The sequence below is a fragment of the Paramormyrops kingsleyae genome, chromosome 12, assembly GCF_048594095.1.
Source record: "Paramormyrops kingsleyae isolate MSU_618 chromosome 12, PKINGS_0.4, whole genome shotgun sequence".
NCBI classification, from domain to species: domain Eukaryota; kingdom Metazoa; phylum Chordata; class Actinopteri; order Osteoglossiformes; family Mormyridae; genus Paramormyrops; species Paramormyrops kingsleyae.
This window is the reverse complement of record NC_132808.1, coordinates 9,292,342-9,306,279: the sequence shown is the minus strand read 5'-3', so window position 1 is coordinate 9,306,279 and position 13,938 is coordinate 9,292,342. Positions and strand designations below refer to the sequence as shown.

At 44.0% G+C, this 13,938-nt stretch overlaps 1 protein-coding gene across 3 annotated transcripts in view; it reads right to left on the bottom strand.

Moving 5' to 3' along the window:
• Positions 1-226: 226 nt before the first annotated feature.
• dnaaf9 (dynein axonemal assembly factor 9) overlaps positions 227-13,938 on the bottom strand; it is a 31,213-nt gene continuing 17,501 nt past the window's right edge. The window contains exons 20-38 of one of the 3 annotated variants that reach the window (XR_002836216.2): positions 12,386-12,476; positions 11,837-11,940; positions 10,571-10,717; positions 10,228-10,319; positions 10,000-10,101; positions 9,645-9,762; positions 9,452-9,540; positions 9,196-9,339; positions 7,996-8,121; positions 5,799-5,836; positions 4,734-4,869; positions 4,565-4,651; positions 4,170-4,276; positions 3,993-4,064; positions 2,164-2,333; positions 1,788-1,853; positions 1,487-1,640; positions 1,047-1,140; positions 914-930 (exon numbers count right to left, since the gene is read on the bottom strand). Coding sequence is in view for 2 of the 3 variants with exons in the window: in XM_023795637.2 (XP_023651405.1) it covers positions 824-930; positions 1,047-1,140; positions 1,788-1,853; positions 2,164-2,333; positions 3,993-4,064; positions 4,170-4,276; positions 4,565-4,651; positions 4,734-4,869; positions 5,799-5,836; positions 7,996-8,121; positions 9,196-9,339; positions 9,452-9,540; positions 9,645-9,762; positions 10,000-10,101; positions 10,228-10,319; positions 10,571-10,717; positions 11,837-11,940; positions 12,386-12,476 (1,890 nt within the window). In the remaining variant the exon portion in view is untranslated. Of the gene's footprint in view, positions 931-1,046; positions 1,141-1,486; positions 1,641-1,787; positions 1,854-2,163; positions 2,334-2,369; positions 3,907-3,944; positions 4,065-4,169; positions 4,277-4,564; positions 4,652-4,733; positions 4,870-5,798; positions 5,837-7,995; positions 8,122-9,195; positions 9,340-9,451; positions 9,541-9,644; positions 9,763-9,999; positions 10,102-10,227; positions 10,320-10,570; positions 10,718-11,836; positions 11,941-12,385; positions 12,477-13,938 lie in introns of those variants that run through there. The other 2 variants (XM_023795637.2, XM_072718628.1) reach the window with 2 other exon arrangements.

Sequence of the window (13,938 nt, the reverse complement as noted above, 5' to 3'; positions counted from 1 at the left end):
ATAAATACTGCTGGACCCCTCCTCCAATTAGGACTAACTAGGTCTGTCACTGAAACAAGAGAAAGTCATGCATAGGACTAAAGACACAACAGTTGGAGCGCAGTGCTGCAACTAACCTACTGTTGCAGAGGATCAACTGTGCAAGCACACAGCACAGGCATTCCAGAAGAATGCCTATAATCATTACCCCAACTTCAGCTGAGCTGCCCAACCCAATCCAAACCCCCCCCCCCCCCCCCATATAATCCCGAAGCAAAACGTGATGTTCTGCCAATGACTGGAGCTCAGTATAACGAAAATTGTTAAAGGGAACAGCTAATTTCTTTAGGCATATACTATTCTCTGTAGGTCACCCATGAAGAAGCCAGATGCAGAACATACTGCATGTTCATACTGCCAGAGCCGGAACGTGTGTGACACTTATCTACGCTGCAGTAGGTGATATAAGGCTCATTATGAATCTGTTGCAACATAAATTCAGCAGGATAACAGGTGGCTGCAGTATTGGGTTGCTATCATCAGCCTCTTCATATTAACACTCTGTGGAGATCTGATAACTAGCCCACAAGACCAGAGTTAAATGCAGACTTCATTGTGCATTTTGCCCAACTAAGTCTGTCACCACTTTGAAGGACACTCATATTTATACAGAACAGAATCCTGCTGTATGGTTGTATTAAGAGGTTTATGCCCTTAGCTGTAGAGATGACCATATGTGAGCTTCTTGTATAAATACGGCATATCCATTGCAGTAGTAGGACCCCCCCTCCCCAACCCACCCATATCTTCCCTTGGAGGATGTGAATGTTGTGGACGGTTGTGTCTAGGGGTCAAACAGATCACCCTGGCACTGCTGCTCCAGCTGGTGGTTGAAGCGCTCAATCTCTTTGTTGGCTTCTTCTAAATACTCATCAATGAACTCCTCCATCACTGGATAAACTCCAGGTAAGGAGAACACAGCATAGAGCCTCATACTCTAATTATTGAGCAGAAATGGTACATATCACATGCAAAGACCAATTTTTCTTCAAAACGTGAAAGGATACACGGATGAAAGGTCATTTTCTCCCCAAAAAAGGTCACATACTGGCTCCCATTGTAGAAGTACCCCACTGGCAGAGGGTGTAAGTGACGAGATACCTGGAAATATAGGAAGCCATAAACACTTGGTGGTATTACATAATTTGATATAGAAATAAAGCGGCTATTAAACATAATTTTGATTGTAGGCCAAAAACCAACTGCAAAGGTAAAGAAAGTAAGCTAAGGCTTATGTTATGTCAGAAAATAAGCCAGGGTAGTTTTGAACCAAACCAGCAAGGTTCAAATCATAAACTTATCATTTCAGCATACTGTATGTGCTGCTTTCAGCAGGGCCACTGCATTGTGTGTTGTGACACATTACTCCCGTGAATATCATCAATGTTATCTGCCAAATGTGCCACTGAAAGTACACACCACGGCTGGCTGTTAGCAGCCCACACACCTTGCCATTTCAGAGATGCCCTGACCTAGCTGTCTAGCCGTAATCATTTAGCCTTTGTCAAAGGCACTTGCATCTTCACCTCTGCCCATTTCTTCTGCACTCAACTTGACTACGAAGCACCGAATGTTAGCTTCCCACCTAATGTATCCCTGTCCTGACACACAAGGCTTTTTTACAAAATAGTCAACATTATTTGCTTCATGTGAGGGTGGTCATAATGTTTTGGTTCAGAGGTGTATAACTGTCATAAATCAGTTGGGTGAAAAAACAGGAAGGAAAATATTCATTTTTGATGACTCACGTGGATGATCCTGATCTCCTGAGGGGTCAGTGTCTTCCTTGTTTTTAAGGCTTTCCTTGCAGCTTTCTGGAACAACATTTAAAAGGAAAATTATTTTAAAAAGCTTTTAAAAATAATTAAAAATCAAATGTTAAAGGATGCAAGATTTCAATTCTGCGGAACGCAAGTCTGAGTTGAGCACATGCTACTCCAAAACTGCACATCGACTACATGCTACTCTTCATCAACACTCAATGTTAACCATGTTCTACCCTTTCATTTTCACTGTACTCTCATTCCCTTGATTCTTCATTACTGCATTGAGTATGGGGGGCAAGGTCTTTGCCCATTAAGAGTTGATGGGTCATGCTTCTTCAGGGTGGCTGTGATCATGTACCTGCGGAGTACATTGGCGCAGCCAGTCCTTCAGGCCCTCCATGGTGAGGTCCACCCCATAAAACTGCAGGGAGCAGATGTGGGTGGGCAGGCTGGAGTCCTCCATTGCTGGGACCATGCTCAGAGTTCCACTCACTGAGCCGAAGCTCAACTCCATTAGCTTGTCGGAGTCTGGAGGAGAACAGCTGTTACTCACTGCACCAAACAACATCTTGCTCCATGCCAAAAGACTAATGTTATCTTCAAACAATGTTATCGGAATGCTATGAAAAGGTTATGCATATACACCACTGGGTGGCACTAATAAAATGTATGTCCAAGCAATATCTGAACATAACACACACCTCAGTCAATGTACAAGTAAGAAGGTGCTGACAGCCAGGAAATGAACATGTGCTTTTCAAACATGTGGGCTAGTTTAAATAAAACAATGCAGCTGCTGCGAGCTGTCTTCATATGGCATCATGAACCACCATGCTAATGTTACTGTGCTCTCTTCAAATGCCAAGCTCCTGTCCCACTGGTATTCTGCATCGTTTTATCTAGGATCCTAATTTAGCCATTCAATCAGATCTCTAGTATTAAAGCACAAGAATCCTGTCTGACGTCTGCCAGTGGGTACAGTAGCTTTTAATTTGGTCATATTGTACTACTAGTAGGGCGGCACGATATCACATTACGATTTAATTGCGATTATATGACGCTTGCGCAATAATCACCAGGGTTTTAGGTAACAGGTGAAACATTTGTCCGGATGCTGACTTTTCAGTACTATATGGATGTTTACTTACACCCACAATTCGATAAGCAGATTAGTAGTACACCTAAAATATTAATGAAATGTGTATCGCGACGCCCAAAAGTTAGTAATCTGTATAAATTTGGCGTATCCTTATGTTTATTAAATTCGGTTAGCAGAGCACACCACATGCTACTGTTTTGGTAAATCATGGAAGTGATAAGCACTGAAGTGGCAATGAAGAAAGGGACAGCTCAACAGGCATGACATCTTTTAGAAGAGGAGATAAACAAAGTAAAAAGATTTCTGTGGTATGGCAGTACTATTTGCAGTATAAAGTCTGACATGTTTATTAAACATAAAGATACAGCAAATTTATACAGATTACTAACTTTTGGGCGTCACATTACACATCACATTAATATTTAAGGCGTACTACAAATGTTTCACCCATTATCTAAAGCCCTGGTGATTATTGTGCATGCGACATATAATCACGATTAAATCACAATAGCAGCCCTAACTACTAGACATTGCCACTTTGTTTGGTTGTGTGAACTGCAGCACGTTCTCACTGTGAAAATGAAAAATAAGACTCAAAGAACATGTGGGAAAAAGAAAGCAAAACCGAAGGGAACCAACATTTATGACTTGAACTCTAAATGTTCTAAATGTAGACGTAAGATGCAGAAACACCAGCAAGTTTCTTACCGTATTACAACTTCGGTACATGAGCACTTCCTCTAAAATATTCAATACTGTTTGTGTTGAAATACAATTAACACGCAGTATATACCAAGAAAGTCCACATCTATAATAACGACACGCTTCCAGGTAGGTGATAAGACACCTGCTTACTGAACATGCAGTGTAATGAAGGAGAAGTAAACAACTGCCAAACTTTAAAATATCACAGTGTGAGGCCAAGGTGCTCACGTCAAATTCGGAAGAGAAGTTTATGCACTACTCAAAAAAGGCAGTGTTTACCAGAAAACTACACACTTACAGTAACTGGAAGTGTTTACCAGAAAACTACACACTTAACTGGCAGTGTTTACCAGAAAACTACACACTTAACAGGTAGTGTTTACCAGAAAACTTGACTCTACCACAGATGTGGTAGATATTTCCACAGAAAGGGTCAGGTCTCAAAGGCTTCAACTCTGTGGAAGATAAGAATTAATGATTTAAATACAAGGATAGTGAGAAGCCAGCAGCAAGAACTACAGGGTGATGTGTAATGAGTCTGTAGCATGATGAGGTCCTACCTTTGCATCTAGCCATGAACTGCAGCCGGTCAAGTGGACGACTAAAGGTCACACAGTGGTGGTTCATTGTGGGAGACATGTCACCGGAGCAGAACTTCCCCATATTCCTGGATACAAACGCAGCCAGCGTTGTGAAGCACCAGACATATCAATCAACAATTACATACTTTGATGCTTAATTACATTTATTTTCCTCTGCTATCAAAATGGTCAGCCTCTAAACCCTAACCAATCACCTGAAAATGTCTTCTCTCAACCTCAGTGATGGACTGTATTTTACCAGAACATTAGCCTATAAATGTTAATACCTATACTGAACCAATAAGACTGGGGATATGACTTCACTGCCAGGTGTCCATATGTCCCAGGTGTAACCCGCTTAGAATTATACATACAATCCAGGGTACAGGAGGTAACGAGCCGTTAGCATCAGGGGTTCTGAAAAACTGCTCTCAGATAGGATCAGCTCCACGTCTTCATTCCTATACAGGACATCATCATATTATTATTTGAGGCAAATCAGCTTTACACTTCAGCTCAGGCAGCAGGGATATAGGGACATACCTGGTCACAGCACCCTTCTCGGCCAGGATGAAGGCGGCACCTGGGTTGGCAGCTCGCACCAGCTGCTGTACCTGCTTCAGAAGAGGGTGTCTCTGCTCCTGGGTCAGCCCCGTAAAAACTACATTGCTCACCAGACCTGGGGCACAAAGAAGAGAACATAGGTCAGAACCTTAGCTCAAGTCCAAGAGTGCCTCTGCTGTAATAACCTGATGGCAATTAACAGGGTGAAAAGTAACAGAGACAAACTTTGGAAACTTTCCAGCAGGTAGCAGTGAGCTGTTATGGTTTTAGTGCAGCATCATATTTATATACCTAAACTTTAAAGAAGGTTAATTATGTATAAAAATGCACAAAAAAAAAACAAATTTCTTGAAAATATCACGTACGTGGCTAGGTAACTGAGCCTAGGATGGGCACTGAACTGCCCCTGTGTATCATCGCTGAGATGTGCCCAGTGCAGGGCAGCCCTGTGCATAAGTCTTCCTTGCCAATACACAACTGTGATGTTTGCCAAGCTGCCTCCAGGCAACAGGCAAACTGGCAGGGGATTTCAGAAAGGCGATGGTCATCAGAGATGAGCAGTCTCACGCTGAACAAGAATTCCCTGACATCCAGCACCCACTGCGGATACAGTACGTGTAGGAAGACCAATAGCCCACTATAGGTGGCCCCCCAACAGACCAGAAGCCTGGCCCCCTGCTTCTGATAACCCTTCCCACAGGAAATCAGGCATAAAGGCAAGGACACCTCCCACTGAAAGAGCTGAGAAGCCATCCATGCCAAGCAGAAACTAATCTAAAGCAAAAGATAGAAACAACAACACTATCCACCCGGATAGCTGATCATACCCATCAGAAAATTTTGCCCAGCTGTTGAATATGCCACAAACGAACACATTGCCTCATGGTTAACAGCATGAAACAACAACATGAAATGAGCTTCTGGACTACAGCCATGACCTGGACAGGCTCAAACAAACCCACACACACCACTGTCATCCATATTCCACGATTGCTCAGAGTCTGATGGTAACCAGCTGTTGGGGTAAGCAGCTACACAACTTACCATGACTGCACTGTTCCAAGAGCTTGGGAAACGCATATCTGCATGAAAAAAAAAAAAGAATTCATTAATATTTAATTTATGATTATCATTATTATACTTTAAGTCTGCAACTGAATGCCTTGGTTTCGTTCGGTAGACTGGCATTCGATTCAGGCCCTAGTTTCATGCCCATGCTGACCAAGGTACATGGTTAAAAGATGGATGGATGGTTCATTTCAACTGTAGCTGTCAAAATACTAACTGAAAAACTTCTTATAAATTGATTTTGTTGGCTTGCTTACGTTTCTTTAAATATAAAGTGGGACTCTTGTATACACGGTTTCAGTTAATCGTGGTTTACCACGGTCCGAAAAGAAAACTTAAAAAATTCCAGAATTGGTTCATAAGTTTCAAACTGCACACCAGACTAGTACAGGGCGCAAGCCAGTGAGTACCCACAATTGGCTAAGATATAAAAAACAGGTAAATGACGCAATATTTTTCACTGCAAAATGCGTAACAGTAGGGTATGTTTTTTCATTGTTCCTTCGTCCTTTGAGGGGTATAAAAAGCACAATTTTCAATGCTTCATCATCCCTTGATACATACTGTATTATTTCATTGCTATATCATCTTTTGAGAATTACACTAAAACGTCAGTATCCTTTTCCATTCGAGAGAGTACAGTACTGTATAGTAGTGTACAATGTACTTTAATGTTACCGTATTTAATATTGGCAATGACTGTGTATAATTTATCAATTTAACTTTACCATATGTATGTACACAAAAATAACATTATATATGGGGTCTGCGAATGGTTCGCTATTATCTACAATTTTGGCTATCCACAGAAGGTCTTGAAACCCACAGATATAAGGGACTACTGAACAGACCATAGCCCGTTGATTATTTCTTCTGCAACATGTGTTCAATTTTGACAGGTAAGTGTCTGCCATGTTGTCAAGACCATGACACTAATAGAAAACCAATTGTGACACCAGGAATAAATTGATACAGTATAAAATCAGATTTCTAATAATAATTAAGGACCAGTTAGTGCATGAGCCCTTTTGTAGAGGGACAAGTGACATTGACAGAAATTATAAACCAAGCTTGATTATTCTTTCTCCCTGATGCCATAACTGGCTAATTGCCTCACTGAGGTACATTTTAATGGGGAAATGATGAATCCTTCTGTTTTTCTCTAGTACAGGACGACCCTGACAAACATCCTATGGAGCCCAGTTCAGACGGGAAATCAGCAAACAATTTCAAGTTTCAAATATGCTTATATAATATTCCAGCGTTAGTTTTGAGTTACATTGTTCAGAATAAACAAATTATATTCCATGAGCAGGGAAACGTTTTGCTTACCCCGAAGCTGAAATGAAATACAGGTAAAACTAAAAAGAATAAATCAACCCAAGATATAAACATATGTATCAGTCATTGCTATATTATCACAGCATTCTTCAGTGAAGTGTTTGCAAGTCCTTAAGTTTATTAATTTATCCCTACTCAAAGCACACAGAGCCACAGGTAATAAATGAATAGTCAGACAGACTTAATCCTTTAATAAATACCACCAGCATTTAAATGTATTGGCAAACAGCTGGGGGGGTGGGGGGTGGGGGGGGGAGGTACTCCACAGGTCTTCAGGTAGCTCAATGCAACAAATCAGGCCAAAATAAAAGGCTAAATGTAAAGTGCCAGCTGATGTTTTTAACTGGTGAAATAACTTAAGCTGTAAGCACTTCCAAGACATTCCTGTGCAAAGCTAGAGCTGTTAACTATTTCCACTGAACCACCGACAAGCCCCATGCAGCTAATACAGAAAAAAAAACAGAATAACAAAGTATGTTGATGTGTCAGCAGTGGACACTTTATTCATTTAGCAGACACTTTTATCCAAAGAGATGTACAGTTCTTTTAGAAAGGAGCAGGCAATTCCTGGAGCAATTGGAGATTAAGGGCCATACTTAAGGGGCAAGTGGTGAAATCACTTTGGCCTGACCTTGGGATTTGAACCAGTGACCCACCAATCACAGCCAGAGCCTCCTAATCTCACTGAGTTACACACCAATCACAACCCCCAGCTTAAACAGGGCGACCCTCACTAACGCTGTACAGCAATATCCACAGAGCCACCTATAAATTATGTCTTAACGTAAAAGGATATATAAACGTTTCATTTCATTGTGGTGGGATTATTCACCTGTGTTCCATAAAGGAGCTGAGGGGGTCCACACAGGCAGTAATGGCTCCCAAGCTGAAGGCATCTCGGATCACGGGGTCTGGGTGGGCGAGCGCTGCCTGCACCACGTCTGCCACATCCGTGTATCTGAAACAGAGGGAAGATGTCAGATGTGAGGCCAAGCGAATACAGAATACAGATGCCAAGCTAAAGGACAATAAGGGGTTCAAGCAGAAACACTTTGAAACGGCAAAAATCAGAGATAATATGCACCTATTTTAGGGCCACCCATATGCATTACACTATGGAGTCAAGTAGGGGTCACAATGCACAGAATATGATTTTGTGCATAATGCTGCGATATATAAAAGTATATCTAATGATAGGAAATCAACGTGACCTTAAGTACTGTTGAGAATAAGAATCAGAATCACACCACATTTACACCACATACTTATGATACAAAATCTAACAAGCACAACATGCTTCTTGATTAATTCCCTTTATGTTATGAACACTACAACACGGTACTCTTCTATTCCACTATTATACTGTCTGGCATAAGCTTCGGCAATTCACCCTTTACCCTATATAAAAATCTGAAATGCAGTTGATTTTTTGGCCCTGTTGTAAACATTGTGACACAATAGGCAAGCTGCTATGACACAAAGCACGCTAATCTTCTGAAGTCATATATCTGGGGGGGCTCATTATGAACTGACACGCCTCTCTGACACAACCACGCCTCTCCTTTCACAAGGAGATCCTGCGGTTGGCTGTTTAAAGGACAGCAAATGTATATAAGTGGCACGGGGCACAGTCTGGTTGGGTTACAGCGCAGTCCCACACGCAACACTGAATCTGGATCAGGGGCTTATCAGGTCCGCCTTCAACCACAGAATTCAAGCCTCCACTGTTTTAACCTCTTATTTAAATTGCATTGTATACAAGTGGCAAATAGACTTACATATACAATTGAAAAAATATAACAAAAAGTCACAATCAGTGAAGTAGCTGTCTACATTTACAGAGTTAGCGAAGCAGGATTTCAAACACTGGATGGGGTTTTCGAGTGCTACCTGTCATCGACTGCCTTGTAGGCAGCAATACACTATAACTGTAAAACTCGAAAACCCAACACACAGGAGGCTGGCTGACTGTGCAGTTAGGCACTGAAACACATTGACAGTGTCGCCCCCTGCATTTCGCATGTGGTATTACCCAGGGGTGAGCACCAAAAGCCGGCACTTGCTGGGACTCAGGCCAGTGTTCATCTGACTCTCCAGCAGAGAAGACAGGTATCGCTGAAAGTGCGCTCTGCAGAACACCTCGTGTCTGTCCAGGGGGGGACGGTACACCATCCACCTGTGGGCCATCATAGCACAGCACTGACGCTTATGATGGCAGAGGCAATAAATTGAAAAGACAAAGAAGGGCTTCCGCGTGAAAGCTGACATTCAATATTAATGTCCCCTACCTTCCATAAGACTTATTCAGATTCATCAAGAAGTTACAGAGGTTGTCCTTACAGCTGCCGGGAATCCCAGTTAGAATGGTCATCACAATCTGTAGAAACAGAAACACACACACACAAACACAACGTGTCATACACACATATTCCCCCCCCCCGCCGTAGTGGCCATTCCCCAGACGGGACACGGCAGACACACCTTGCAGTCTCGGGCGTGCTGATGAGGGGGGGTCTCCCTTCGGCTGAAGAGGACTTCCAGGTGGTTTCTCTGCACTACTTCCTGGCCCAGGCTGCTGAGGGCAAAGTGCTGCAGGAACCTGGGGGAACATGAAGATTGTAAGGGCAGTCGTGCTGGAAAACACACACTGAACCACTGCACCCTGCAGAAAACAACCAGGGACCATGACAGGAGAGTCTCACACCACGCACCAACATCTGCATCACAGTAGATCATTCTCAGTCCTGCAGAATGTTACACACATTGAGCAGAACGGCGACAGAACGGCAGAGTAAGAGAAAGAGAGGGCAAAGCATACAGGTGATGGGCTACGTACGCTTCGAGCTCTGGGGGCGCTGTGCTGGAGACCTTCAGGGAGCCACTGGGCAGTGTGGTTAGGGGGGCGTGACTTTTACACAGGCGGTCAAGTCGGCAAAGCCTGTAGGAGAAAGTACATGAAGGGGGAGATCATCGTACCCCAAAGGGCCATCACACCCCGATGGGGCTTAAACTTCACTGATTTGGCATAAAGCTCACACATCTGCAAGACAGCTTGGTGGCTCACATGATTTTCTGCTCGGGGGTCAGCTGATCCCTGCTGACTGTCTGGACAATCTGCCCGACGTCACATTTCTGCCGCAACCACACGGGGAGCACCTGCGGCACAGCGGCAGGCATGAGGATAGGGGAGATGGGCGGGGCCAACTGCTTTCGGGGACCGTTCCCATTAATGATGGGGAGAAGCTTTTACTCACAAGGACATGTAGCTGCATTGACAGACTACTGCATGAAACATGAATCATACGTGTTAGAATACCTAAAGGTTTTTATCTGAACACACACGAGGCCAGCTCAAGGCCATCAACGGATCACGGCTCCCTTTACTGTCTCTCAACAGCAGCTCCTACCTGTGCACAAAATGACCTGTAGCTATTGGACTTGGCCTGCAAGCCAAAAGCCAGACTGTGGGAGGCGCTACGGAGCTGGAATGGCAGGAAGGGGAGTATGGAACTCTTGCACTCCAGAAAAAGGGCTGCCAGAGTCCTAGACGAGTCCTGTCAGGCACACAAAGAGGACACAAACAAGTTCAAAAATATGCTTCAGTTCCTGAGAAGGTGGAACTTGACACATCTGAGCATATTTCTTTCAATAATGTTCAGTAGCTAAACAGAAAGTGCCTGTCATTTCAAGCAGGGAAATCTCATACATAAAAACAGGGAGCCCAGAAAAAGCCCAGAAGAATCCAGAACATGAGCCGCGTCCCTGGTACCGAAAGGCCTGAAGGTGACTTGGCTGGGGAGCCGGGGCAGCTGCAGAATGGCTGTGGAGTGACAGGGCAGCACCGGGGCAAGAATGAGGCCCGTATTTGAGGCACCATTGGTATTCAGAGCGCACTACTCCGCTGGCCCCGGGGGACGGCCGCTCTTCAAAACAAGCTTTGTTACCAAACCCTTTACGCTACGATAACATGAATGCAAAGTAGCGCTTCATTCCTGCCCCCCAGGAGTCCCTTTCCCTCCACGTTCGGGGCCCTGCCGCTTAAGAGCACAAAGAGCCTCGGCTTCCGTGTTTGCGCTGCTGACAGCTGAGGCGTTTCCGAGCGTCTGCGTCCGCGGGGCCCGTGAGAGACGCCGTCGAGACTTGGAAACGCCGAGCCCGATTAGAGCCAACACACAGCTCCGTGGCATCCAAACACAGCCACCTTCGGCGCAATAAAGCGCCGTGGAGCTCGGCTCCAAATGACCTCATACAAAACCGGTCACTATGTAGCTGTGTTCATTTGCTTTGGGGCTGTCCTGTGTGTCACAGCACAGAATTTGCTCATTTCCACTTAAAACTAAGAACAATGCACAGAATTCAGCAGTAAGAATGCTGCACCCAGCCATAATGATGGCTCCCCCGTGATACAATATACCAAACAGGGGGGTTCGCCGTGATATATTTTGGGGAACAAAAATACAGCGATATACCCAAAATACTGTGATATGCCACAAGTACCACGGGATACTGCATTACCGTAACACTACTCCAGCCTAGGTCTTAATACCCATGGAGAGCTTTGCACGCTCTGTAATATCCATGACTCATTCTCAATAGCAGTATCTGTAAAGTACGGTGTAATTACAAGGAAGGTCCTTCAATAAACCAGAAAATGGCAGAAACATGTCACCTACCCCTTGGTAAAATTTAAGGCCACAGATGAGGTTCCTTGGCAAGGTCACACTGCCATATTGAGGATGGACAAAGAGGATCCCCTCGGAGAAGAAGCTGATTTTACCTGCAATTGAAGATTACACAAATGCAGATGATCTGAATGATCTGTTAACTCCACACAATATGTGGGCTAGCTTTCCCCAGTACACTTTTGAAAATGCTCTTTTGAATAACACTGGTGTTTTTGCATGTGTGTATCTCCAATGTATGTGTTTTCCTGAGTATGCAAGAAGCCATAACTGTATAACTGTCGCGCTCACAATCGTCAGTCATATTAGGACTGCTCATGTCACCTCTACATTGCCTGAAGGCTTGTACTTCATGCTGGCAGACTGACAAGCAGCCTCAGAAATCTGTGAAGCACACAGACTTCAGCATGCTGTGGGCACGTGTCACTGGTGTAACACATACTGTACTTTGCCAGTGACTGGCACACTGTGTGAAAGACAGCACTGAAAAGTAGGTTTCTCAGTCAGGTTGGCACTGCAGTGAGCAGGAAAGAGCCTTACCTTCCTCAGCAGTGGTCAGTAGGTCACTGGAGGACATCAGGGCTGTGTCCCCTGCTGACAGCACCACTCCAAGGCAGGTTTCTTCTTCCTGCTGTGAAATACACACAAAAATATACAAAATCGAAGACGCACACGCACATTGGTATTCATACTGTATGTGGAGCTGCAGAGCAATTAAAATCATGCTTTGACTCGACAGACTGCAATGTTTTCAAAACTGCTACTAGCAGCTTGGATGAATACATGGACACTGTAAAATCATACATAAGCTTCTGTGAGGACTCTTGCATTCCCAAGAAGTCCGTTGTCAGGTACTGTATAACAATGACAAACCATGGTTTGCAGCTGAACTCAGGCAGCTTCTTAAAACAAAAGATGAAGCCTACAGGAGTGGTGACAAAAACCTGTTTAAAAATGCGAAGCGCAAACTGGAAAAGGCGATCAAAGCTGCCAAGGTGGATTTTGCTAAAAAAAAACTGGAAAATCAGTTTTCAACCAACAAGCCATCTACAGTCTGGAAAGGAATGCAGACATCAACCAACTACAAAAAGAAAAATGCCACCCAGCTACCATCAACTGCCCAATACAGTAAATGAATTCTACTGAAAAGCCACATTCACGCATCATACAGCCCTCGCCTTCACAGCCCTCGCCTTCACAGCCCTCGCCTTTTCATTGGCCTTCTTCACACCTGGGCTCCTTCACACCTGGGCTCCTTCACACCTCGCCCACACTCTCCCCAACTCATTCAGGAGTCAGAATACAAGGAAAGCTCCTGGTCCAGACTCTGTCTCCCCAGCCACTCTGAAGCACTGTGCAGATCAACTGTCACCTGTCTTCACAGATATTTTCAACCAGTCCCTGGGTCTTTGTGTTGTTCCAGCCTGTTTTAAATCATCCATAATAACACCTGTTCCAAAGGAACCCAGAGTCTCTTGCCTCACTGACTACAGACTAGTGGCTCTCACATCTGTGGTTATGAAGGTTTTTGAGAAACTTGTGCTATCATACCTTAAAACCATCACGGACCCATTGCTCGACCCCCTACAGACCTGCATACAGAACCAATAGATCTGTGGACGTCACAGTTAACATTGGACTCCATTTCATGCTTCAACACTTGGGACTGTCTTGAGACATATGTTAGGATTCTGTTTGTGAACTTTAGCTCTGCATTTAATACTATTCTCCCAGAGCTAATGCGGACTAAACTCTCACAACTGTCTGTGCCTGAACTAGGAATCGACCAATATTGTTTTTTCAGGGCCGATGCCGATACTGATTATTGCTAGTTAATGATTACCGATAGCCGATATTTGGAACCGATATACAGTACTGTGCAAAAGTCTTAGGCAGGCAAAGAAAATGATGTTTAGATTATCCTCGTGTTGGTGTAAAACTATGATATTATGCCTGTCAAAGTGTATCAGCGTAGCCATTTCAGAACCTCTGCTAAAATCACCCCAGTATTTGCAGGGACAGTCCAGTGCAGCCATGCATTTTTTGACTTGGCCACTAGCACACCTCACACAGCTAGTCAATCTGTCACTGAC